The sequence below is a fragment of the Electrophorus electricus genome, chromosome 14, assembly GCF_041902795.1.
Source record: "Electrophorus electricus isolate QZ-2024a chromosome 14, ASM4190279v1, whole genome shotgun sequence".
NCBI lineage: Eukaryota > Metazoa > Chordata > Actinopteri > Gymnotiformes > Gymnotidae > Electrophorus > Electrophorus electricus.
In genome coordinates this window covers 12,307,697-12,334,575 of record NC_137510.1, presented here as the reverse complement: position 1 = coordinate 12,334,575, position 26,879 = coordinate 12,307,697, and the positions used below count along the sequence as shown (strand labels likewise).

Here is a 26,879-nt window from a genome sequence, read left to right as displayed (position 1 = left end):
CATCCTAGTTTACACATAGCTTCCAGTCCTCGCTGTACAAGAATACAACGTCAAAAAAATCGTCCTAAAACCATTGCATCCTTAAGCTCTTCACAATTGTGAGTGTCTTCGGTAGTGTCCGCGCGTTTCCTCTTGGCGGAAGTGACGTGCAGCGTCAACATGTAAGATGGCGACTCATCACAGGCAGAATGCTGCTGGGCGGAGAAAAGTACAGGTAAATTTCCACCTTCATGTCATTCATTTACATGTACATAGTTGAGAGGTTACTAGTGTTTATTAAAACGTTCTATAGGCAGTTTATTTGCGCCCTGCACGTGTATATAAACGTTTTTGTAAAAACCTGGGTGAGGCGTAGAGGGCTAAGTCGGTTGGTTAATAAGTCTTTCAGCTAGCTAGCTAGCTAACTTAGATGGCTTGCAAGCAGATATTGTGCCAGCCGGCATGATTTATGCCGTTGGTAAGCCTATTTGTCCAGATGCAGTTTTGTTGATTTATAAAAAAATTGCACAAATTGTTGTCACTGTAAAACAACACCGCCCATACATTCGTCTTCTAAGGTATCATGTGTATTTGATTGCCTGTCTTGGCTTGCTAGTCGGCTACCCCCCCCCCCCCCCCTTTAATAATCATGGATAGTTCAGTTATTGCTCATGACTGCCATTTAGCTAGCTATATATATATATATATATATATATATATATATATATATATATATATATATATAGATATATATATATAGATATAGATAGATAGATAGATAGATAGATAGATATATATCTATATATAGATAGATAGATAGATAGATAGATAGATAGATAATTTTCTTGTTTTGTGAAGCTCTGTTGCCTTTCCTGCAGGCGTGTGTTAATGCAAATATAAAATGCCAGCTGCATAACTATCTTAGTTATGCTATGCTAGCTAGTTAGCATGGCTAGTTGTTGGAAACTTAAATCCGTATTTAGAGTAACACCACAAACAGTCAGGGAAACCACGACTTCTCTTTTCAAATGAACTTTAAACATCTAGTTAGCCAGATAAAGAATTGCTTTAAAATTATGCGAGGGGAATTAATCCGACATGTTGTAAAAACTCTTAAAAGTAGTCTCCAGGACTCTTCTAAACGTCCCATTCAGACTTGCATATAAGGTTTAGGGGTCAGCTCAGGGTTTCCGTTTGCATTCTGTCCATTGTGAAACATTTAACCAGGTAATGTAAACACAGGAGAGCAGGTCTGAGCAGTCAACTTTACTGGAACAGGCCCTGTTTGTATTCTATAGTGATGAAACCATATTAGATCTTGCAAAAATGGTTTTTGTTGATATATGTTCAATCTGTGAAAGTAAAAAAAACAAAAAACTACAGTGTTGATGACCAAGCACTACCCCATTAACATCGTCCTTGGATTCTAAAACAGTAATGGCATTACTAGGAAATATGTTATGTTGTGCTTTCTTCAAAATGTTTTTAGGTTCCACTACTATTCTTAAGTATATTTTTTTCACACTTGAATGCAACCAACAGTGTTACCATTGTTTTAGTCCATTAAGTGTGGATATACATTTCCATTTGGTTTCCAGTGTGAATTCTGACAGAGTCAGTGGAAACCATTTATGTATGTGCATTTCTGTCTATTCAGAGGCTGTCAGAGAGTGAGACTTCTCATAGGTTGTCAGTAGACTCTAGGAACTGAGCACAATGTTATGGCTGCTACCTGAAACCAGTTTTACTAATTGTCTTGCAAATTTTAACTTTAGAAATTAGGCATTCATTGTAAAAAGAAGCAATGGCGATATTGCTAATGTTAAAGATAATGTTAAGGCCTAGGTATTGGTGCATTGGAAGTTTAGTATTTAGCAAAATAGTAGTATTAGTATTTTAGTCATATGTTGACCATTATTTTACTGAAAGTTAGAGATTTGCTTATTTTTAAGTATTAATGTCATTGTGTTAATGGGGCAGTTCCAGCATATTGATGTATAATCTTGAAATATTGGGAAGGCTATGAAAAGTGTTTGATTTGTGGTGTTTATGAAACCATTCTAGATTTCGTTTAATGGGAGCAATCATCTAATTAACATTCACAAGATGGGTGCATAGGCCATTCACTCCTATGTTTAACAGTTGGCAACATGTACATGTCCATGCATAAACATGAGGACATGCATTACAAAGGACTCATGAGGTTTTGTTTCCTTTGGCTAAATATCCAGGTTGCTGCTTGTGTATCTTTGTTTGAAACCATTTGTATCCAAAGCAAAAACAATCATTTTACAGCATTTTACATACATTACAGCTTTGTGAAGTTCACAGGGGACATTTTTAGACTTGTTTGCAAGTCAAGATTTTGTGGGGATTAGCATTTGTCCTGTTAAGGGTATGTATATTGTTGTCACTAGGCTTCAACTTGCAACCACTGTTTCTTATTGCCAATGCAGATTGTGTTGTGTTTGAGATATGTTGTTATGAATGTCCACCTGTTATTCTTGGCACACAAATAAGTCATTGTTAAAATTTGGCCACCAACTATTGTGCCCTGTGGAATAATGTTTATGCTTTACAAACACTCATTGAAGGGCTAATCAACACTTTTATATCTAATGCATACTGTTAATTGGCTTTTTCATTCAGGGATTCTGTTATTTTATATATATGAAAAAGAATAGACAAGAAAGATACATGTTCCTTTGAAATGGGATATGGAAGTAAGTGCCATATCTAGATATGTTGTTTTGAGTCTAACACGAACTGCAGTGATGCTGGGTTTCATAGACTCTGCAGTGCTAACACTTTGCTGAGGGCAATAGAAGCTTAAAAGTAATTTTATAAAGGAATTATGTTTTATATAATTGAGGCCTATATTTGAAGAAAATAAACCCCTTTAATTAAAATATTTGCTTGGAAAAAAAACCTCTCATAATTCACGTGCCACAGGTCTCATATGTGATCAGAGATGAGGTGGAGAAATACAATCGTAATGGAGTTAATGCTCTACAGCTGGACCCAGCCCTTAACCGACTCTTCACAGCTGGGCGAGACTCCATCATCAGGATATGGACTGTCAGTCAGCACAAGGTTTCTATCAGTCCCACACTCAATCACTTAGACAATCATCTGGGAAAACTGTTAGTTGAGCCCTTGCAATGAAAAATGACATGTCAGCCATTTCATTTTTTTGCATTATTTTTGTACAACCTTTACATTAAAATGTTAAATATGCTTTATTTAGGCTTGCCTTCATTCATGTAGGCAGTTAAAACTTGCAAAAATGCTTTAGATTATTGTTGTAATTTGCAGAATGTAGAAGAACAGTATATGGATATGTATGGTTTTTCGTTGCAAGGGCTCAGTTGTTTAAAGGCAAAATTAGTCCATGATGTAAGAGAGAGGGGAAATAAAGGCAAGCAAAAAGTCTGCTTTCTCAGTTTACAATTCCAGATTCTGAATTGGTTAGCAATTAACTAAAATGTAAGCACCCATGTTACTGAATGGTTTTTTAGCCTTTCAAAATAGATAATTACCTGCTAATTCAAATACTCATATTGATGGGAAGTGGTTGCTCAGTAATTAAGGCACTTGACTAGTAATCAGATGGTTACCAGTTCCAGCCCCACTGCTGCCAAGTTGTTGGGCCCCTGAACAAGGCCCTTAACCTTCAATTGCTCAAAAAATTGTATTCAGTCATAATTGTAAGTCGCTTTGTATAAAAGCATCAGCTAAATGGTGTAAATGTAATGCCATTTTGTTTGGTTTGCAGCAGGACCCATACATAGCATCAATGGAACATCACACAGACTGGGTCAACGACATTGTCCTCTGCTGCAATGGAAAAACATGTATGATTTTAAAAGCCACAGTTGATTGGTGCATAGATAGCAACATTTTTAACATCTTGGATGTCTTAATGTAATATATCACTAAAAATGAGAGGTGATGTATATCTGCAATAGCCTCACAAATGGAAATAATGTATTAGGTACACCTATAATCACTGTTAAATCTCAATTCTGCTTCTAGTGATATCTGCTTCATCAGACACTACAGTGAAAGTCTGGAATGCACATAAGGGATTTTGTATGTCGACATTGAGAACACATAAGGTAATTACAGTGAACTTGTTTCCCATAGGGTATGTGGACATGCCTAATGAAAGAATCTTCAGGTCATATAGTTCAGCTATTTTTATTAATGGAAATTTAAATCCAAAATTAATGCATAGTGTGGAAGAGGAATGCCCTTTTAGAGAACATTGGGAACTTTGATTGATTGGTGGTGTTTTCTCCCCTCACAGGACTATGTTAAAGCCTTAGCATATGCTAAAGACAAAGAGCTAGTAGCTTCAGCAGGGCTGGACAGACAGATCTTCTTATGGGATGTGAACACACTGACAGCACTGACTGCCTCCAATAATACCGTTACTAGTGAGTGCCGCCTATTGCTGTGCAGTAGAGTACAGTTTTGCATAGCTGAGATGTGTGGCTGCACAGAAGTTATATATATATATATATATATATATATATATATATATATATATATATATATATATATATATATATATGTAAAATATGGGATTTAACTATGTTACATCACCCTGCAGCATCCTCTCTTAGTGGCAACAAAGATTCAATCTACAGCCTGGCTATGAATCAGATGGGGACTGTAATAGTGTCTGGGTCCACTGAGAAGGTTTGCCCCAACTATTTTTCCCCTTCTTGCTAGTAAAATTGTATTTTTTTTTCTTTTTAAGAAGTATTTTTTTTATGTTGAGTTGGAGGTGCTCTTTTGTATTGTGTGAGGCTTCTTTTTCTGGCAGGTTTTAAGAGTGTGGGACCCACGCACTTGTGCTAAGCTAATGAAGCTGAAAGGACACACAGACAATGTCAAATCATTGCTGCTCAACAGAGATGGCACCCAGGTGACAAATGATGTCTCGTCTTTTAATTAGAAAGTCTAGACATAGGATTGCATTGCTGCATAAGTTAAAGAAGCACTTTGCAAAAACTTTTCTTTGCACCTTTATATTGTATGGGGGAAAATCTGTTTTACAAAGTACAGTGAAATTGGATTCTGAGTTAGATAAGTAATGGAGTTCATACTTCCAGTGCTTTCTTATGGGTGCTCTGTTTGTTTAGTGTCTCTCGGGAAGTTCAGATGGGACTATCCGCCTGTGGTCACTCGGCCAGCAGAGGTGCATAGCCACGTACCGTGTTCACGATGAGGGAGTATGGGCACTGCAGGTGAATGAAGCCTTCACGCATGTTTACTCTGGAGGCCGGGACCGGAAGATTTACTGCACAGACCTGCGCAATCCTGATATACGTGTGCTTATTTGTGAAGAGAAGGCCCCCGTCCTCAAGGTAAACTCTGTAAATCTGAGACATGGAGTTTCTCCCCCATACTGAACCGTCCCCCTCAAGATGACCTTTTATTTGGCCCACATATTATTGTTTGTCTTGACATATGTCTGTAAGCTTAGAAAGCCATTCTACATCGGTATTTTTTATTGAAGATATGCTTACATAACAGCTCCATCAACGTGGACCTACTTGTTGAACGTACCATTGCACAGACTGTAAGAGAGCTTCTTGACCTTAAAATACAGTCTGCAATGAGTGGCGTAGCCAATTAGCCAGGTAGTAGACAACAGCTTTGGGGAGAAGACTGATTTAGAGGGTAGTGTGAAGAAGCGTGCCTGAGTAGGGGGAAAAAGTAAAGTTGCTGAATGCATGTTTGACCTTGCACAGATGGAGTTGGACAGGTCTGCGGACCCACCATCAGCCATTTGGGTCTCCACTACAAAGTCGACTGTGAACAAATGGGTGAGCACAGTGGCTGTCCACAATGATGCAAGCTGAGGGTCCATCTGGGCCAGCTGTTCCCTGATGTATCGTATAAACTTATCCAGCTAAGATTTAATGATCTTGCTCTGTTTTTTACTTAAAGACCTACTGAATGGTGGCCCTTTTGTCTAAAGTATTATGACTGACTGTTATGAATTAAGATAATTATCTGGCACTAAGTATTAAAGAAATATTGTAGATTAGCTTTGAGTTGCCCCTCTCAGGAAGACAGGCTTGTAGGCCTGCAATGGTACACTGTGTGCTGTGGTTCACAATCATCAGCCGAGTTATATGCAAAATGCATGAAATCTTAGCATAATTATGTTTTTTGATATCTGATATAATTCTAGCCTCAATTTCATTTAATTCTTCATTAACCCCCAGTCTTTAAAGGGCATTCATAATTTCCGAGCATCTGGGGATTATGACAATGACTGCAGCACTCCTATGACACCACTGTGCACACAACCTGATCAGGTCATTAAAGGTAAGCATATTACACCATGCTGCTGTATGCATTAATGCCCTTTAGGCATGGTTATGTACTGATGCTTCTGAGATTGGACTATGTCCACTAATCTGATGTATGTTGTTGCTTAAATGTGGAAGTCACTTGAGTGTTTCAGTGGGTTTTACTCATTAGAATGCCCTTGGAATCTTGTAATACATTTGGCCAAGCTGTTTAGCTCACTGAGATATTTATGTAACATTTTAAGTGAAATTCAAGTTCAAGTTCAAGTTTGGTTTATTCGTCACATACATAGTCATACACAGTATAACTCGTAGTGAAATGGTGGAGAGTGCTCTGTCCAAACTGAGGAAAAGAAAACAGGGGTGCGTAGAGAAATATAGATATTCTCTATATGTGAAATATATGCAAAGATAAATGTATATATTCTATGTATGTATTCTAGAGATTCATAGCCTGTGAATTTTTTTGATGTCATTTTTCTTTAAACAAGTATTATTTTAGGTTTTTATGTTAAAATCTTTAATGTCTTTCTATGTAATTATTTAGAGATTTCACACCATGTTAAATGACTGAAGTTTTAAATGGAATTCTAACCACATTCTTCAGTATGCCAATATTCCAATGTCAGGCTACTATGACATTTTAAATTCTTAAAAACATTAGGATTCCCCCATGCAATCATATTTTCTCTTTTGTTTGAGTTTTTGGAAAGTTATCTTTCAGTGTCCTTATTTGATGTCTAGGTGGAGCTAGTATAGTTCAGTGCAACATTCTGAATGACAAGAGACACATTCTCACCAAAGACACCAACAACAATATAGCATACTGGGATGTGCTCAAGGTACAAGCTGCCTTTTTCCTCTGTGTTACATTTGTATCCAGCAATTGAGGTGACTTGGTTACTCATCAGTACCCATTCTGTAGGCATGTAAAATAGATGATTTGGGTAAGATGGAATTTGATGAGGAGATCAAGAAACGCTTTAAGATGGTTTATGTGCCTAACTGGTTCTCGGTGGATCTCAAAACAGGGGTGAGGCAAACCTTTTGTTATCTAATAATGTCTGTTATTATTTACAAGGAAATTCTTTACTGAATCTGTTCATTGAGGTGTATGTAATATATTTTATGTAAATGATCCATTGCCTCTATTAATAACATAAATGTATTTCTTGGTTGACAGATGCTGACTATTACACTTGATGAGAGTGACTGCTTTGCTGCTTGGGTCTCAGCCAAAGATGCTGGATTCACCAGTCCCGATGGATCAGATCCAAAGTGTGAGTACAGTACCATCTGACAATTTGTCTTTTGAGAAATACAGAAGTCAGGAATGTAACCATATGTATCAGTCACCACCCACCTGCTTATCTGTGTTCTTGGGCAAGGTGTTTGATTTCTATATGCCAGAGTATGGCTGGTCCTGACCTCTGACCACTCAGGCTGAATGTGGCTATAAGTCTGTCAGGATTTAAATAACACATCAGATATATAAAAGACTGAAGAGCTGATTGAGAGTGTTCTTTTGCTTTTTGTAGTGAATCTTGGTGGGTTGCTGCTACAAGCCCTGTTGGAGTATTGGCCCAGAACTCACAGCAGCCCCATGGATGAGGAAACAGAGCTGAACCATGGTAAGAAATGACATCAGTTCTGCTAACACCTATGCCTTTCTGCCATGAATTCTCCTTGGATTATAACTCCTCATAGTGTGTTGTGTAATGGAAATGTGGAAATGTGTGTTCCTCTTGCTTTAGTGAATGGGGAACATGACAGCAGGATACAAAAAGGAAATGGTTATTTCCAAGTGCCGCCTCACACTCCTGTCATCTTTGGCGAGGCAGGAGGAAGGACCCTCTTCAGGTTTGTCTCTTGCCAACTATATGAGTTTGAGTGTTCATGCTTGGCAAACAGAAACTAGTACATATACCACAAGCATTAGCATGGTTATAATAGCAGTGCTGTCTGTGTAGGTTGTTATGTCGAGACTCTGGAGGTGAGACTGAGTCTATGCTGCTCAATGAGACTGTTCCACAGTGGGTCATTGACATCACAGTAGATGTGAGTGTGAAAAGCCATCCAGACCTATCCTGCTTTGAATCTTAACACTATTTGATTAGATCAGATTATAAGGTTTTCAGGCTTAGTGTTAGATACTTCCATTTTCTGCTTGAATTTTCAGGTCACTTTGGTAACCTTTTTAACACTAAAATGCTGCAAAAGTGCTTTTGTAAAATACACAATTCTACACTATATACTGTATAGTACAAATGTCTATACTGAACCATTTTTCTTCTTTCTTTTGTATAGAAAAACATGCCCAAATTCAACAAAATCCCATTCTATCTCCAGCCCCACTCTTCGTCTGGTGCCAAGACATTAAAGAAGTAAGTCACTTAGCAAACCAAATTTAGGCTGTTGATTCCACATATCACAGTTTGCCATTCCTTATACAAAATCACAATAAGTATGTAAGATGATTTAGTCATGCAGTCCTGACTTTTATTTCTAATAATAACACATAAGTTATCACTCCAGTTTAGCCCATCCAAAGCAATTGTGTACTCTGTTTCTTTGGGGAGAGCTTTTTGCACTTTTTCAAACTATTGACCACTTAGTATTGCTGAGAGCTTCAGTGCCTTCCAAGGAGAATGATCTGCTCTGGCTTGTGGCCAAGCAAAGACCTAACCAAACCACACCTTAGTAAAAGACCTTTTTTGGTGTCCTTGCGAGTTGTTCACTTGTTCATTAGAGCATGTTGCTCTAATACGTGTGCCTGTGTGCACTTCTCTGTGTGTTTTTAGAGATCGTCTATCAGCCAGTGACATGCTCCAGGTGAGGAAGGTGATGGAACATGTTTATGAAAAAATAATTAACCTGGACAGCGAGTCCCAGACGGGCAGCTCAACAGGAGAGAAACCCAGTGAGCAGAAAGAAGAGGAGGACATGGCTGTACTGGCAGAGGAGAAGATTGAACTGCTCTGTCAAGACCAGGTAAAATGTCCCATCACCCATGAGCCAGAGTCTGTGTATGTGCAAGATAGTTGTGAGGTTTTCTGACATGCCTTTTTACATGCATATGTTCCTTACCTGGCATCAGTTCTCTCAACGTCATAAAACGATGAATATGGATGGCATAAAAAATTGACTTCAAAACTTCTAGCCTACACGCATTGATTTCCTAATTAATTAAGTTCTTCTCCTTGTTGTTTACAATGGCTAGACCTCTAGAACAAATAATAAAATGACTGCTTTATTATTTATAAAATAATTAACAGAGGTTTGGGGGAAAATCATTCCTAGTATTCCTCCATAGTAGCTCATTAGTTTCCCCCGTCATTCTCTATGACATGGTTTGTTTCACAGCCAGCTCCCTCCCTTCTGGTATACACTCTTAGATCTTTATCAAGGAAGGGCTAGCTTCCAAGCAAAGTTCTTTAGCTTTCAGATTTCTTTCCCCCTTCAACAATTTCTGTGGTCTGCTGTCACAAACTGCTAAATTTATTTTCTTTATTTATTCAGTTTAGCTTTTGTTTTACAACTGTGTGCGCTGTGTATTTTATTTTTTACTCATTGCATACCTGAGCCAGGTCTTAACTTTCTCTTTTCAAATTATGGTTTAATATTGCATTTCTTTCTCTGTCTCTTTCTTTGGTAGTATTAAAATTAGCTGGTTAAAGTTTGTCAGATTTGGGGTCAGATATAGAATGTCAGACCTGTGAAGACCTCTTAAAATTAATCAGATTTGTTACTCAAAACCTGGATTTCTGTAACAGTTATTTTAAACTTTCCCTAAAAGGTTCTGGATCCCAACATGGATCTTCGAACAGTAAAGCATTTCATTTGGAAGAGTGGTGGTGACCTAACGCTTCACTACAGACAGAAGTCTACGTGAGGGATGGGGGGGGAATTGTAGTCCTACATACACCTGTCCATATTTTTAATTGTGAGCATGATTATGGACCTTCAAACTCATGCACTGAATGATTTTCTGGGTAATGTTTTATGCTTTACACAAAAACAATTGTACCAGAGGCTCCTGTGAACCCATCAGGCCTTTGCAGGCCATAATTATTTTCATTGTAGAGCTCACAGGATCAACCAGGTTTAAGATGACAGTTTTTGTTTATTTGTTTATTTTGTTTGTGTGAGGTAGGGAGATAGAGAGGAGAGCTGAAGAAAATGACATCTACAGTGAATGGCGAGCTAAATTAAAAACAACACAGAGTGGTGTGCATTTCTTTTAATCTTATGCTTATTATTTAACATGCCACCTGTTTCATGTATAATTGAGTTTTAGTGACTTTGTGCTCAGTGTTTCTCTTGGTATATACCATGTTGGACAAAACATTTTTGTGATGTAAGTGACAGTTCATATATTTTTGCTCCACCCTTGTACATTCCAAAGGTGTTTATTGGCAGTGACCTTTTAATCCTTCTTATTGTATGTATGGACAAAGAGGTAAATCAAAATTAATAAATAGCAACCTGGAATTGGTTTAAAGCTCAAGTATTTCACTGTATGTAAGGGAGTGCTGCTTTTACTAACTTCCACTTTTGGTTTGGAAGCATACAGATGCACTGAGGTTTTGGTGAAGCTTCTTAACTTTCCTAAAAAGTGATGTATTCTCACTACTGCTGTGCTGTATTCATTGATGCCACCATTTTGTACATAAATTGTAATTATTTTGTTGGTGGTTTTAATTTAGTTGTTCCCTTGATAAGATGTTTTTATTTTATTTTTTAAGCAATTATCTTCAAAAAGGTGCTTTTTCATGTGAAAAAAATAAATATATATATATATATATATATATATATATATATATATATATATATATATATATATATAATATATAATATATAAAACAAAAGTGGGCTGAATGGATAAATTTGGTCCAAAACTTGAAATAATTTGTGACTGTGAAGGCTCAGTAGAAATAATGGTTTCAGTTATGAAAGTTGCTGCTAACAGCTTATCCACCCATCAGAGGGCAGAACAGTACTATTTTTTTCCCCTTTTTTCTTTTTGGAGGGTTTGCAAGACCCTGATGGATATCACTGGATGGCAAAACTCAGTTCATTTTTTTTATTATTTATGCAAAACAAATTGTGCTTTGCAAACTGTTTCAATAACAACTGAGGTTTTCACAGTGTTATAGAAATGTATTCTATATTTGTTTTTAGACCAAGATAAGAAATTAAATAAATAAACAATTATACATTACACTTTGTTCCTGTGTGTGTGTGTGTGTGTGTGTGTGTGTGTTCTAAACAAACACTTAATTGTCTCCATATCTACAGAATTCTACGTGAAGGATGATTATGGACCTTGAGTCACAATTTTAGACGTCATAAATTATAGCTACCAGTTTTTTTATATATATATATCTTAATGCTCTATGATTGATTTTTTTTTTTTTGCGCGTATTGTGTAATAACAATCTACTTAGACCCTCTGGCAATTTCTGAGGTTAAGTTTTATAAGCTTTTTATACTGAAACATCTGTGGTCTATTAGTTGGCCTGCTTTCAAGGCGTTGGCATGTGTTGTGTAGCAACCGAAAACGCTCGACATCAGCTGTTTTAGATTGCATTGAACCTGATTTGTCAAAATTTGTGGCATCTTTGAAAGTTTGACCATCTACATGAATCCTATCCTGTCTCTGCACTAATCTAAATAGAACTCAATCATGGCAGAAACCCATCCGACATGTTTAGTAAGTTTAAACATTTGTTTTACCTATGACGCTATGATTACGTTAGCCTTTCTGTAACTAATTATAGCAAGCGTTAGCTAACTACATATCAGTGTCTTACAACTTCGTAGCTAGCGGACTGGCTAAATCAATAACTACATAATTGTACGTTCTGTAATATAGGTTACATTTTGTAATTTAGCAAGCTTGCGTTAGACGGCGTGTTTCGTTTTATTCATGATCGTTGTGGTTGTATTTGAACTTTCAGACCTCTATTATATATTTACTGCGGGAACAATTCTATAGGCAAGCCATAAATACTGCCCTAAGGTTTCTGAAAACGTACATCAATGACCCCGTACTCTTGTTTTTCAAAGCATTTGGAACTCTGAATGAAGGTAATTAAAGACACAGGTAATAGTGTAAATTACTTGCTATGATGTTGGCTGTGGCCCCGGTTTATGCATTTGTTTTCTAAAGGACGTATCCAAGAGGCCATAAGGGAGCTTCATCAACTGAGATACAAGCCTCAGATCTGCCTTTGCTCAGTCATGGCGCTACTCTGCGCTTACAGGCAAAATAAGATCACTGGTAAGTTTTCTTGCTGTCATCCTTTATGGTAGGTATTTCACTGCGTAGTCAAAATACACAGGAGTTAAAGAGACGTCTATTATATATATATATATATATATATATATATATATATATATATATATATATATATATATATATATATATATATATAATGTATTTTTTTTAGAATAAACCATAGCATATATTACGCACTTTCTCCCCTGCCCTCTGTGAGATCGAGAGGCTATATCTGAGCTAGACTCCTGTTTAAAGATGACCAGGAGGACAGCTGAAGACAAAGCTCTGTACTATGGAGCCCTGCTTTATTGGATTCTGGGTCAAAATGAGAAGGCTAGAGAATACATAGAAAAGATGCTCAAGCTGTCTAATACCTCTTCACAGGTTTGTACAACAGTATGAACTGCCTAAATGAATTAGAGATGGATGGATTTTTTTGTTGTTGTTACTGTAGATGCTATAAAATGTAATTTATCTGTATTATAAATAAAGATATTTACTATAAATAGAAGCATTAAGGGAATGCAATGCTCATTGGGTCTAAAGTGTGTGCCTGTGTTGACAGGGGCTGATTCTTAAGGGGTGGATTGCTCTGACCTCAAAAAATGATGTTGAACGGTCTCATGCTGTCCGATACTTTGACGATGGTTTACGTGACTCTAAAGATGTGTTTGGATTGATGGGAAAGGTATTGCATTCCTAATTGTACATGCTGTTACACCCTTTAAATTATTTTAGATTTTCTCCTATAAGGAACAGAGTATTTTTTTATAGTACTATCAACGAGTACTATAAGACAAAGCAAGAAAAGTAAACCCTGTGAACCCTGACCTTTGGATAACTTTAAATCTTCCCTTAAATTTGAATGCTAATAGATTGAGTACTTCAAGTTGAGACAAAATGAGTACCGTGCTTTGGACATGGTCAATCAGATCATCGCTTCCTACCCTGACTTCATTCCAGCTCTTCATCTCAAGATGAACATATTCATGTCTCTCTATAACTGGGAGCAGACAGCTGAGGTGGCTAAGAGGTAAGCCTGATATTGTATTGACTACATGCAACAAATGATGTTCATTATGATTTTAATCATATGCTTAGTTGAAACAGTGTGTTTGCGTAAACCATGCAGAATCCTAGAGGTTGATGCACATAGCTTGAAAGCTCTTCAGATGATGACTATAATCTCTGCAGCAAAGGACGGTGACATGAGGAAGGTAATATGCAGCAGTTCATGCAAAGTCTGCAGCTTTTCATGTTTGTTTGGAAAGGCGGCAAGTGGTATTTCCAATTAACTGGAGTGGGAGGCTAACTCTACTGACAGGTAAAAGTGTGTTTAGCAATAATGGCTAGCTGTTAAAGTACCATCAGTAAAAATGTTTTTGTTCATAATAGCTCAGATTCTCCACCATTGGCATCGGTGTTTACTGTGCGCATGTGTTGCAGGTGATGGAGTATCTTCATCATCTTCTGAGTGCAGTTGAAGTCACAGAGCCCAGCACTCCCAGTCTTCATGTGGAGCTCACCATGCCCATCAGCAGAGTGGTGAGATATCGGCTTCGTTGTGGATGAAGCACAACAATTCAGAAATAAAACCAGGCATAGAGCACTATTGGTCTATTAGTAATGAGACTTTTTGTTGTTATGGTTTAGTATCTGAGCTCCAGTGCATTTAATCTGGAACAGTAACTCTCAAGTCAGCTTTAATTTAACATCTATATTGGGTGAATCTGGAATCACAGTGCCATTTAATGGACCATATGTTATTAGACAAAAATATACACTGACCGACCCAAAGGCATTACCAAAAACTGGGTATCTTTTCTGATGATGCTCTGCAAAGCATGTTATGTGTGGAATTTTCAGTTACTACTTGTTTCATATGCCCTGAAAACTCCATAGCTGCTGGAATGGTATGTGTGTGTTTTTTCTAGTTGTAAAGTTCTAATACTTCTGAATTCTAAAGTATTCGGTTGAGTGTAAGCAGTTGATTCTCTCAAGTGTGAGTTTTGACTAGCAATTAAACTAAAATGGAACTAAAATGCAATATATAATACTATTTACAGAGAATTAGCTAGATAGTAATTACAATGACAAAAATACCTTTAGATTCCAAAGGTTTAAGATGCTTCTGCACTGAAATGCAGGTACTGGGCAAGTGAGCATTCTCCCTGGCAGCCATAGAGGCTACTAGTCTCCAGTCTTTGTGGCAGTCTTTGACATCTTTGCCTACATTCTGGATCTATTCATCAGTTTTTCTCATGATTGCAAGAACAGTACTTCAGACATTCATTACTGTGATCTTCTGTCATCTGTCAGTTTGTTTTAAATATATTGATAAACCTACTAGTGTCTCTGGCGTCACAATAATATACCAGACAGTTGATTTCAACACCTAATATTGTGGTTGTGGGCTCTGTTTTTGAGGACACAGTGCAATCAGGGAAATGAGGCATACGATTGCACCACAGACACGTGTGGGTGCCAGAAATGATGTTTGCTGTATTCATGACCTGCGCAAAGCCACTATTCCGGCACAGAACGAAGCGAACACAAAGACATTGGGTTAGATCGAATACATAAACACATATTTTAAAAATCACAGATGAAACAGGCATACTATGATAATCATAATAAAAAAAAACTTTTTATTAATAACAATGCAGTGATAATTATTAACCAAAAATACCTACAGTTATGATAGTAATAATATGTATTATCATAATCATTGTTCACTGTGATGAGAATGAAATTAATATTTACATAATTGTGATATAACCCTTTTGTGAGAAATTGAACATGTCTTTATGTGCTTGTGTTGCTTCCGATAAGAGCAGCGAGCGCGGTTTTAAGTTAAAATGTGTTCAAACCGGTGTCCGACCAGCGTTTCTTAAATATCACACCGCCTGTTGTGACACTCCACCCATCTTGTTACAGGCTCATTAATTTCTCTCCACCAAATTGACAAATGGCAATAAATGTGCGTGCTTCCTACAAAATGAGTAACATCCGGTGTTAGGCAGCTTTAATGCTCCAGTACACTATTGCCTGCTTTACTGGCATTCTTACTTCTTTGATCCTCCTGCTAAGAGACAACAGCACCAGACTACAGATGCAAGGGCTGTAGATAGAATCAGCTCTAGAATCTTTGTTAAATCTCTTGTGCATATTCCACTGATGAAATAGTACACAGCTACTCAAAAAACAGTTGATACATTTTTATATTTTTATTTGTTTTTCAAATTTTTTTTTTTAAATTTAGAACTGATTTTCTGCACTTTAACATTCTAGTGACTGCTTCATTTTATATTTTGGAGTAAAAGCTGCAATAAACAGCTAGTGTCACTCTATAGTAAAGGTCAGCATGGTGTATGGATAAACATATGTTTTCTTTCTTCTTTGTCTTGTTTTAACATAAACTATCATTTAAGACTAAAAATGAAGAATACGCAATACAGGAGATCAAATGTAATATATGATCTAAACACTGAGTATGCTCAAAAGGTGTATTTAATTTTATTTGTTGAAATAATTGAGCATATTTTTTGCCAACAGTGTGGACACAACAAACACATTGTCCAGATGCTGACATTGTTTGTGCAGCGCGCTGTGTCCAGAGCGCCAGGTGATGCGGCCTTGGTCTCTGAGCTTGGTTACTTCTTCACTCTCCAGTACAGATACAAAGAGGCTCTCAGATGGTACACAAAGGCTCTAAACATGGACCCAGGCAGCAGGCCTGCCTTAGTAGGTACATGACTGCATACCAGACTACAAGGCTTACTGTTTAAACACTAGGAAGAATGTCAGACAATGATGTCATTCACAACTGTGGTCAATGACAGTTGTTGATGTTTTACAAAACTGATTTCCATGCTTATATCAGCTTGATGCCAGTTATTTGGTGTGTATTTGTATTGTTACCTCAATGTAGGCATAATCAGGTGTCAGCTGGTGAATGGACAGCTGGAGGAGGCAGAGCAACAGCTGGAGTTTTTTCATGAAGTGATTGGATATTCAGCGGTATATTGTTCCAGCTTTGCAGGCCCTCTAGTACCCAATGATCTATAAAGCTATTAATTCAATTTAAATTGATGCATCACTTTTAACAACTGACACTGTTTCAAAGCAGCTTTATAGGAATCCAGGTCTAGATGTTAACCACAACCATCTTCATTTGGCAGCAAATGACTCTTCTGCAGGCCATGGTGGCTCAGAAGAAGGGAGTTGACCATGATAAGGTGGCAGGCCTGCTTAAGAAGGCAGTGGATTTCCATCTACAGACACTCCAGGGGCTGCCCCATGGTGTGGACTACTTGCAGAGACTCGACATCATCTTCCTCCTCCAAGTTGTCAACATGCACCTTGCCAGTAGTCAGGTACTTTCACTGTTGCTTTTTGACTTTCCAGTAAGATATGTGATATATTTTAGCATTACATCGCCCTTTGAAATTGACCTATGGACTTTGGTCTTATGTCTGAAACTTTGTGCACTGTACAGGAAATGCCATATGGTGCTGGTCAGCCCCTTCCTTTTGGGCTAAAACATTCCAATATGATTCTAAAAGCTGTTATTAAAGCTGCTCCTGGTCTTTTAGCCAGCTGCTACTACATGGCACATGTCAAATTCCTCACAGGTATGTGTCATCAGCTACAATTAACAAGTCATATAAAGGTGCTTGGTAATAGTGTTTTTTTTTGTTTAAGATTATAACTAAAATGGGACAACAACATGCATTTGCAGGTGATTGGGCAGCTACTCAACACTTTCTGAACCTCTGTATGGAAAAGGAACTCACTATGCCTGAGATGCACCTCCTGCAGGCCAAACTTTACCTCCATGCTGGAGATCACAGCAAATGTCTCAGTAGCTTAGAGTCTGGAGTCAGCCATAACTTTGAGGTCAGTCACAGGACTGCTCTTTAGTTCTCTGTCAGTGCTTCCTTTCTTTGGTACTATTGCTTACAATATAATAAACAAATGCTCTGCAATGTAGTACATAATACCTAAAATATATATTACAGTAGACTAATTACATTAATTTAAACTGTGGGTATTATTTAGTGATTCTTTTCCCCTATGATGTAAAAATGCCTGATCTGTTTGGGTATATGTGTGTGTGCGCGTGTGTGTGCTTGAGTCTGCATTTTTAGTTAAGACAGATGCCTCAGTATAACCTGATCAAGGCCAGAGCTTTAAAGGGGTCCGGGAAGCTGGTGGAAGCCATTCAATGCTTGCGCATGGTAATGAGCATGTCAGGAGTTAGGATGCTCACTGAGGGCCAGGACCCCCCAGTTACTCAAAGTGAGCGTGTTTCTGTGTTCCTGGAGCTAGCAGACACCCTGAGGCTGAATGGAGAGCAGGTAGAACTTTTTATGCTTTGGGTTTGTGACATTTATGTAGTGCTATAGCAAACAGCTAAAATAGAAGTTTGCCCTCTGGGACACTTACATTTATTGCATTTGGCAGATGTTCTTGTTCAGAGTGACTTACAAAAGTTGTTTTCACTGCATTATAGTACTGTATTTATGTGTTTATTTGCATCCTTCTGTCTGGTTAGAGTGAGGCTACTAAAGTAATGCAGGATGCGATTTGGCAGTTCAAGGAAACATCTGAAGAAATACGTGTTTTGGTGGCTAATGTGGATTTGGCCTTATCTAAAGATGATGTTGACACAGCTTTTAACATATTGAAAAATATCAAACCCGGCAAGCACAGCTATACTAAGGCCAAAGAGCAAATAGCTCACATTTACCTGGAAAAACTGAGAAACAAGAAACTCTACATAGCATGTTACAGGTAGACACACATGATGCAAATTATTTTAAAATAGTTCACTTGTAGTGTAAAAAGTGTAAAAATCTGTAAAATGTAGTAGAACATTTAGAAGACTGTCACTCATGATTTGTGGGAAATTGTTATTGTGTTATATGGATGGGACAGGATGGTGTTAATTCTGTGTTATGTATACACATGAGGACAATAGAGAAATATTCATCATAAATGTACAAGAAAAATTGCTTGTATGAATACCAAAACAAAGATCATTACCGAGCACTTAAAATCTGAAAATGAGTCTACAAATGTTTCAGGGAAATATGTGAACAGCTACCAGGACCTCACTCTTATGTGCTGCTAGCTGATGCTTTCATGAAGATCCAAGAGGTACCTGTGCATACCAGCAATTTATTTCAAACCTCAGTGCCACAATGAGGACAAATCTCTCTGGATGGTATCAAAAGGCATTTATTTTCCCATAGCCAGAGAAAGCTATTGAGGTGTATCAGGAAGCAGTACAAATGGCACCTAAAGATGCTATGTTTGCAAAGAAAATAGGCCAAGCCTTGGTGAAGACACACCAGTATGACAAGGCAAGTGACATTTTTTTCAATGGAAATCTTTAGCAGCTGTATTTTGTCAGAGAACATTTGCATATTAAAAGGGCCAAATCTCAGCTCATCTGTCACCTGGTTATTCCTCAGGCTGTTAACTACTACGAGACTGTCCTCAGCACTAGCCCGCAATACTGTGTGTGTCTAGAGCTGACTGCGCTTCTGCTTAAACTCAAACACTTTGAAAGAGCTCAGCAGATCCTGGAAAGGGCATTGGACCATAAAGACTGTAACTAATTTTTAGATTTCATCAAACTCGTTCATTTGGGTACTTGTGTCTTTCTTGTAAATCGGCCATGCATATTAAAAAGGCTCAAATACACATGGCTTGAACCTCCATTATTAGTGTCCAAAAACACACTGGTAATCTTGGGCTTGCTTTGGGCTGCTCAGAGAATGTAAGGCTCCAGATGAGTTCCAGAATGTTTTCCGCCCTTTCTACAGGCATGGAACAGACCACGATGATGAATGATGTGAAGCTTTTAAGAGTGCTAGTAAAAGTGTTCAGTGCCAGAAATGAACTCTGTTTAGACAAGTTACAACAGGTCAGTGAACACTTCCTGTGATGTTTCACATACAACATTTTAGTCAAATGTCCAGTATATTCCCATTCTGGTTTTATGTCCCCTATTACTGACTCAGTGCTGGTGTGTTTACCTTTCCCAGAGTTTTAATTAATTTTCGTTATATCATGGTGTAGTGAATAAGTACAAAATTGAACTATGCAGGGTTTTGCTTGCAAAATAGTATCAGTTCTAAATGTTATCTTGTAGAACAAATATCGCTATCAAATATGTTATGATGATCACACCTCAGAACATTGGATAGTGAAAAAGATAGGTTTCACATTCATTGAAAAGGGAAGAGAGAGAAGAAAAGTTACTAAATTGGTTTTATGGGAAAAGAGTTGCTTCCAGGAATCTTATTCAAGTATCTTACATGAAATCAGATCTAGGCCCTGAGCTTACCTCTGTAGTCTCTTCATTGTAAAAAGTAATTTTACAGCTCTCAGTCTTCACTTCCAGTCATCTCTTATTCTATGTTTAGTACAGCTAATGTTCATTTTCAGCATAGAAAATTGCCAGGTGGTATCTTTAATTCACCTTTTTATTAGTTTTGCACTGTGACAACCCTCCTCTTCAGATCTATGATCTCCAGCAGAAAATTCTGAGACAACTGCCTTTTGAGCAGCCAAAAAGCAGAGATGAACAGAGGAGAGTAACAGCAGCTGTTTGCTGTGATCAGGCTCAAGAGTACTGCAGAAGTGGGGATCTTGAGAGGGCCCAGCAGTGCTACTCTGAGGCTCTGACCTACTGCCCAGAAGACACAGAGGCCAGTGTCATAGAAATCAGCTAACAGACAATTGTGCTTTTAGAAGTCATGGTCTGGAAGGTCAAATAACTGTTTAGAGAGAGACATCTGGATAATAATGATTCGTTTTTTGCTCCCATCTGCAGATTCACTTCAAAATTGCTAAGCTGTACTATGAGCACCACAAACTGGATTTTTGTGAAGATCACTGTCTTAAGATCCTGAAGCACGACAAAAATCATACTGCCACCACTATGGTACTTTGTGTATATGCAGTTTAGAGAATGTTTTCTTATGATGTTTTTCCTAGTGTGAAATAAATGGTCAGTGCAGATGCATAGAAAATCCTTCTCTATATCCCTAGGAGTATTTGTAACCTTGAAAAGTAAGCACTTGTTGCTTTTCCATTTATTTCAATAGCTAATAGATTTGGTATACTGAAAACTGTGATCTCTATCTGTTTGTGCATTTGGTATGCCTTTAGCTGTTGGCTGATGTGCGATTTCGGAAAAACCAAAAAGAAGCAGCTATCAAGCTATACACAGATATCATACACCAACACCCAGGTATTGTTTTTGAAAATGTGTGATAATTGCTTACTAACAGGAACATAAGGAATAAGTTTCCTGCATTTTACTGGGTCTGTTGGCTTTGACTCAGCTTTGTCTGTTTTGAAACAGACAACTTCCGTGCACTAGCCAGCCTGCTGCATATGCTGCGTAGGGTAGGGAGACTGGATGATGTGCTCCTCTTCTTTAAAACATGTGAATCCTACTCTCCAACTACAGTAACAGAACCAGGTTACAACTACTGCAAAGGCCTCTACTACTGGTAAGTGTTAACTAATGCTCATTGCAGGATCTCTTTTAAAAAGTAAATGTAGACCAGATATTCTCAAACTAGACCCCAGAGAACCCCAGCCATACCCAAAAGACCTAAAAATTATAAAATGCATCCTTCAGACCTTGATTTTAAAGTTTGGGGTGTTGTAGGGCAAATATGTGCCCTGGCAGGGGACCTGGAATAGCATCCAGAAAGTGGCCAACAAATCATAATTTTGTAAAAGGTTACTTGCCCTGTGGATAGAATTTATTAGAGCAGGAGGAAGAGGAGACCTTTTCATATAAAAGGTAATGTTTACTGATGCATGTTTCATTCCTGTCTTTGTCCCTCACAGAATCTAAAAGATCACCATATGCTGGAAAGGCTGCAACTCAGCCTCATCAAAATTCAGTCATCGCATGTTGAATATGGTGGTTTATCAGAGGCTTTGTCTTTTTCTGTGTCAGGCACACATATTATGTGAGGGAGGCACTGCTATACCTTAGCAAGGCCAGAAGGGACTCGGAGTGGGCGGAAGAGGCTCTGGAACTGATGATGCACATTTGTCTTAACCCAGACAAAAAAACGTTTGGTGGAGAGGTGTTTGGGGGCTCAGAGGAGGGCCCCAGGTAAGTCAGTTTTTAATTACACTTTAATTAAAGTATAAAGTATTTAGCATCTTAGTTTACTTTGCATATTAATAAAAATGTTGCCCATTCTTTGTCTTTAAAAAAAAATTGAAATACAAAAGCAGATTGTGCAGTTATGGTTAAAAATAGTAATTCAAATTATTTTGCCTCAATTGTTCATAAATATACCACCTCTTATTTGCCACTACCAGCTTGCCCCTGATCTTTGATAGGTTAATGGGCATGAACATAGCGCAGAACCTGCTGAAGGAGTTCCCCCTCCACTCCAGAACTGGCCAAGATAAAGCCACCCTCCTTTATAACCTCTGTGTGGTCCACAGCAAGGATCTGAAACAGGTGGAAAAAGCTGTGCTTGTCCTGTCCGACATGATGGCAAGGAATGTAAGCTTCTTTCCTTAAGAGAAACTTTCTCTTTTTCAAAAACACACTAATGTTAGTTTGAAAACTTGTATATCTGAGAGGTTAACATTTTTCTTACTAATATTTTTCATCTTGTTAGAAATGTGTTGTCTGTATGTTGCCTTTACATCAAATGTTGAGTGCTGCAGTACTTTCAGAAAGAGAAGCTTCTGTTGGGCTTTCCCCTGTGCAAGTAGGTGATGCTAGAGGCATCATTGTTGGTGGCAGCCCAGGCTCTCCTGCAGCTCAAACAGTTTCCCAGAGCCCGGCATTTCCTGAAGAGGATCAGCAAAGCACACTGGACCCCTGCCATTGCTGAGGACTTTGAAAAAAGCTGCCTGCTCCTCGCTGACATGTACATCAAAATGGGAAAATACACAAATGCAGAGAAGCTTCTGGATGACTGTATCAGACACAACAAGGTAAGGACCTGCTACAAGTTTTTTTCTTCAGGACATGTATAAAGATTACCAGCCAATTTGCATTCAGAAAAGCTTATATTTGCTTCAAGCATATTGCTTGGTTCTATGTTAGATGCAAAATTATTGAGGAACCAAAAGTCAAACTACATGCGTTTCCTGAAATTACACATTTTGCTGACTTTTCCCACTGGCAATAGTAAGTGCTTGTACAATGGTTTTAGTGCCTGCTTTAAGCTTCTGGTAGTAAAGGTATAGAGGCAGTTTCCCAGGTTGGACTTTTTATATCATTTTATCAGTGACATCATGTAATCAGATGCTGTATCTGCATCTGTGCTTTTTATTGTGCTTGTTCAGTCATGCAGCAGAGCGTATGAGTATATGGGCTATATTATGGAGTGTGACCAGAGGTACAAGGATGCTGCTAAACAATATGAACTAGCCTGGAAATACAGCTACTGCATAGACCCTGCTATTGGTACAGACTGTCTCACTTTCTTACTTGAACACAAAACTGGTGCTATTGTAGATTATTCACATCCACCTTTATATCACGTCCATATTATTTTTAAATAATCATAGATACTCTATTTTAGGTATTGCAGTTCAGATTTAAATTGATTTGTTTTCATCTATGACAACTATAATGCCTAATTTTGCTCTAATTCACAGGATACCGACTTGCATTTAATTACCTGAAATGCAAGAATTACACACAGGCTATTGATATCTGTCATCAGGTTTGTATGCTTATAAAAAGTTTTTTACACTGCTAACCGTGGTTCTAGTTAAAGAGATGAAACCAGGCAATTATCCTGATATGGTGGAGATGTACAGCAGTAGAAACTGACCATATCCTAACATGGAAAGGGGGCAAAAAACAAAAAAACAAAACATACTTTGGCATTGTAGTCCACTGCCTCTATAACCACTTAAAACAGGTGGTTGTTTCCTTGTGTAGCTTCACAGTGCATTTGTGAAGTTTCATTGCAGATTGTGTTAAATGTTTTTGTTTTGTGAGGTAAAAACACACAAATAAACAAAAAACCCTTTTGTGTTTGTTTTTTCAGGTTTTGCAGGAACATCCTGATTACCCTCAGATCCAAGCTGAAATTCTGAACCGGGCCCAATTCTCTCTGAGACCTTAAGCATAAAGACTTTAATACTTCACATGCCACTAGTTACCCATAAACTTTTTTTTTTTCAGTTCCTTGTACATGTAATAGATATTCCAGTAATTAAGGTTGAGATATTTCTGTCCACTCTTTTGTTTAACTCCTCTTTTTATGAACTTTTCTTTGTGTGAGATTTGTCAGGAAGCATAACCACTGACTGTGGCTAACTGATGTTTTAGGGAATTCAAAATAACATTTGTTGGACACTGAATAAGGAGAGCAGTGGTATGTATTTTGCCCATTATCTAAGTGAAGATTTTATTAACATGTGAAGGACTGTTTCATTCTGTTTAAATTTACTGTTGTGATATTCAGTAGTAATAAAAAATGTCTGAGTACAGCTATTAGGATACAAGGAGTTGTACTCAGCTGGCTGGAGATGGACCTATTGTCCTCTTTATCCCTGACAAGTCTAAGTAAACAATACTGCTGAGACCGAGTCTGTGGTCTTTCCTTTGAAGTCTTGACACGGATACTGGATTATTAACAGTTTTTAGTTTTGATGTCATATCATTAAAAGGTTTAAGGAAAATAAACAAATTAAATCTCACAACCTTGAGCCTGCATTTTTTTTTTCTGATATAAACCATTAAAACTTTAGGAAGGACAATTGAGTCCCAGTTTGAATGATACTTCTGTCCTACTTTATTTTGAAACCCCGGTGTAAACAGCTTGCCTAGTGCCAGCTCTTGTGTGTACAAGTGAGAGGAGACTATTAAGGGAAAGTAATTTTCCAGTTCAACATGATGCACCTTGTGTTTTTTTTTCTTATAATGGCAGGGCATTCACATCTTTATGATTATTTCTATATGGAGAATTGATCTCATCCATGCTTTTCATATGTACATCATCTCAGTCGTGTTTATGTACCTGTCTGGGGTCCAGAATCCAGGAGTTAACCATTTTACAACAAGCAAATGGTGTGTATATTTATTATTGTAAAGAGGGCTTAGCCTGACAGTATGGGAACTAAAATACAGTGAACTTTACTAACAAGGAGGAAGCCTTGTTAGCACACTTTACATTATGATTGTAGCACACTGTATTTTTAAGCAAGGCCCTTTCTCTTGTCTGCCTAAAACGTAGTGAGTGAAAAGTTTGAGACTTTTTTAAACAAAAAAAAATTTGTGGTGACATTTCTTATGGTTTTGACAATGGCAATTATCTATTATCTAATTAAATTATGCAAATCTTGTAATAAGTCTGGAGGAAAAAAACATCTCTTGTATACTAAAGAAATGCTATTTTATGTAAATGTGGTTAAATTGTTTAATAAATGATTTATATAAAAATTATAATTGACAATATGCAAAAGAAGTACTGCGGTTTTGAGGGAGTATGACCTCTACAATTATGAATGTAAAGATTACCATACCTCCTGGCTAGACTGGAGTGCTTACCAATGGGTGCAACTTTAAAGTTTTGTTTTTTTTCTTTCTTTAATTGTAAAATAATTTTATTTACACCATCAATAAAAGTAAATCATTATTTTTACATGTTGTATGTTTACTGTATTATTTCACTGATGTGAGAAATTATTATTGCTTTGCTGAGATTAGCCTCTGCAGTCTAGAACAACGGTGAACCTGCCCCACCACCACTTGTTGCATTACTGGATGGTGACTTCTGGCCAGTCAATCCAATAACCTTCATGAATTCAACTGTATCTGCTGATCTGTATTGTACATTTCCAGAAATTCAGTTCATGATGCACTGCACATTTTATCTGATCCCATTTCAATCACACAATCACATTTGCTGGACAGTGCAATCTCAAGTGTTTCATTTTTTATTCCACAAATACAGTTAGTATATATAATCTAATGTATGTGTAGTATAATCTATAATGTATCATCTGTCAAATTCATTATATTTATTTGTGATTGGGCCCTGCTTTGTAGTTCCTATTTTTAATTAAATTATTTGCCTTTTTATTGGTGGTAGTATCCCAGATATTCTGCAGGTGGCACTGTTCCTATGGTGGAGAACTGTGCTTCTCTGCTGAGTAGCAGGCAAGTGTGGCCAAGAAAACCATTGCTCGTCCTGGAGATTGCAAGACACCTGGATGCCAGGTACAGAGATTATCCAGGCCATAACATTCCACTTATCTAAAGGGAAATCTGATTCTAACTGAATTATGATTATGTCCTGTTCTTGTGGGTCATCTAAACAATTGTATTTTTTCTAGTGGACTTCTGAACTGTGTCACTGGTGTGGTTAGCTATGGCCCTGCTTCAACTTGCAACACTTAACAGCAAACCAACAGTTCTCCTTCACAGACTGGCTGCACTCTGTATCTTTTCTTGTTTTCTGTTCCAAGTATGAGACTGCTAATGTTCAAATGTATGTCTTTTACAAAACACTAAAAAATGTATTTCTGCTAAATCCAGCCTGTTCAAAATGTAGGCTAAAACAGTTCCAATTCTGAGATTTAAATCCCAGTTCCCTGTTTTGGTGATTATAGTGTAAATGCAAAAATAAGGCACAAAATCATGGTATTGCCACATATGGGGGTGACAGCAATAGGTTTTGGAATTTTTATGACCCACGACACAGAAAGCAGCTTGGATTAGTTTGGTATAAATGCCTTGTGACTACCTGAGCTGCAGTGCTTGCCTCCTTTAGACTGCTCATCTGTTTGCAACAATGTGTTTACAATGTTTCCGGGCTTGTATTTCTCATGCATGTGTTTATTTTTGTTTTCTCACTGTAGCTTTTTTAATGTTGTGTAGGAGTATATTTTTAGGGAAGAACCTAACTTTAAAAAAAATGGATTAGCCTACACCCAAACAAATTAGCAATAAAACCACTAAAAATGTTGCACATGCATGAAAACACAACCACCACAAACAAATCTAGCTGCTGGCTAAACTGGCAAACAGATCAACCATGTGAAACTTTCCATATGTATGTTTACTGTGTTGTCTCTGAAGAAATGCTGGGTTATTCCAAATTCCACAACACTGAGTCAGCACATGAAAGTATGTTCTTTTAATTGCATAACCTACATGTGTGTATATGTGTTTTATATATATATATATATATATATATATATATATATATATATATATATATATATATATATATATATATATATATATATATAATTATTATTAGTTTGTT

The 26,879-nt window shown here is 37.4% G+C and overlaps 2 protein-coding genes across 11 annotated transcripts; both read left to right on the top strand.

Annotated features, from left to right (window-relative positions):
- Positions 1 to 122: 122 nt before the first annotated feature.
- On the top strand, positions 123 to 10,803 carry wdr48a (WD repeat domain 48a). 4 transcript variants are annotated; one of them, XM_027003005.3, is made up of 19 exons: positions 123 to 214; positions 2,932 to 3,072; positions 3,758 to 3,833; positions 4,015 to 4,097; positions 4,289 to 4,418; positions 4,595 to 4,683; positions 4,811 to 4,912; positions 5,130 to 5,354; positions 5,742 to 5,816; positions 6,222 to 6,324; positions 7,053 to 7,150; positions 7,234 to 7,341; positions 7,492 to 7,588; positions 7,847 to 7,939; positions 8,063 to 8,168; positions 8,279 to 8,366; positions 8,616 to 8,692; positions 9,110 to 9,299; positions 10,105 to 10,803. In XM_027003005.3, exons 1-19 carry the CDS (start codon positions 167 to 169, stop codon positions 10,198 to 10,200), a joined length of 2,025 nt encoding a protein of 674 aa, XP_026858806.1. In that variant the 5' UTR covers positions 123 to 166; the 3' UTR covers positions 10,201 to 10,803. The 4 variants fall into 4 exon arrangements, with proteins under 4 accessions (XP_026858806.1, XP_026858805.1, XP_026858807.1 ...); XM_027003004.3 differs by having other exon boundaries at positions 3,755 to 3,833; XM_027003006.3 differs by lacking the exon at positions 7,234 to 7,341 and having other exon boundaries at positions 3,755 to 3,833.
- Positions 10,804 to 11,869: 1,066 nt separating this feature from the next.
- Positions 11,870 to 25,220, top strand: ttc21a (tetratricopeptide repeat domain 21A). 7 transcript variants are annotated; one of them, XM_081696901.1, is made up of 29 exons: positions 11,870 to 12,021; positions 12,269 to 12,398; positions 12,481 to 12,591; positions 12,809 to 12,975; positions 13,157 to 13,279; positions 13,467 to 13,624; positions 13,724 to 13,808; positions 14,038 to 14,136; positions 16,147 to 16,339; positions 16,523 to 16,611; positions 16,773 to 16,967; positions 17,090 to 17,225; positions 17,333 to 17,490; positions 17,742 to 17,951; positions 18,149 to 18,387; positions 18,681 to 18,753; positions 18,849 to 18,959; positions 19,071 to 19,209; positions 19,425 to 19,525; positions 20,226 to 20,312; positions 20,438 to 20,548; positions 20,776 to 20,857; positions 20,972 to 21,122; positions 21,581 to 21,742; positions 21,955 to 22,144; positions 22,360 to 22,584; positions 22,939 to 23,059; positions 23,254 to 23,321; positions 23,652 to 25,220. In XM_081696901.1, exons 1-29 carry the CDS (start codon positions 11,995 to 11,997, stop codon positions 23,727 to 23,729), a joined length of 3,819 nt encoding a protein of 1,272 aa, XP_081553027.1. In that variant the 5' UTR covers positions 11,870 to 11,994; the 3' UTR covers positions 23,730 to 25,220. The 7 variants fall into 7 exon arrangements, with proteins under 7 accessions (XP_081553027.1, XP_081553026.1, XP_026858776.2 ...); XM_081696900.1 differs by having other exon boundaries at positions 20,124 to 20,312; positions 21,976 to 22,144; XM_027002975.3 differs by having other exon boundaries at positions 20,124 to 20,312.
- Positions 25,221 to 26,879: the final 1,659 nt, after the last annotated feature.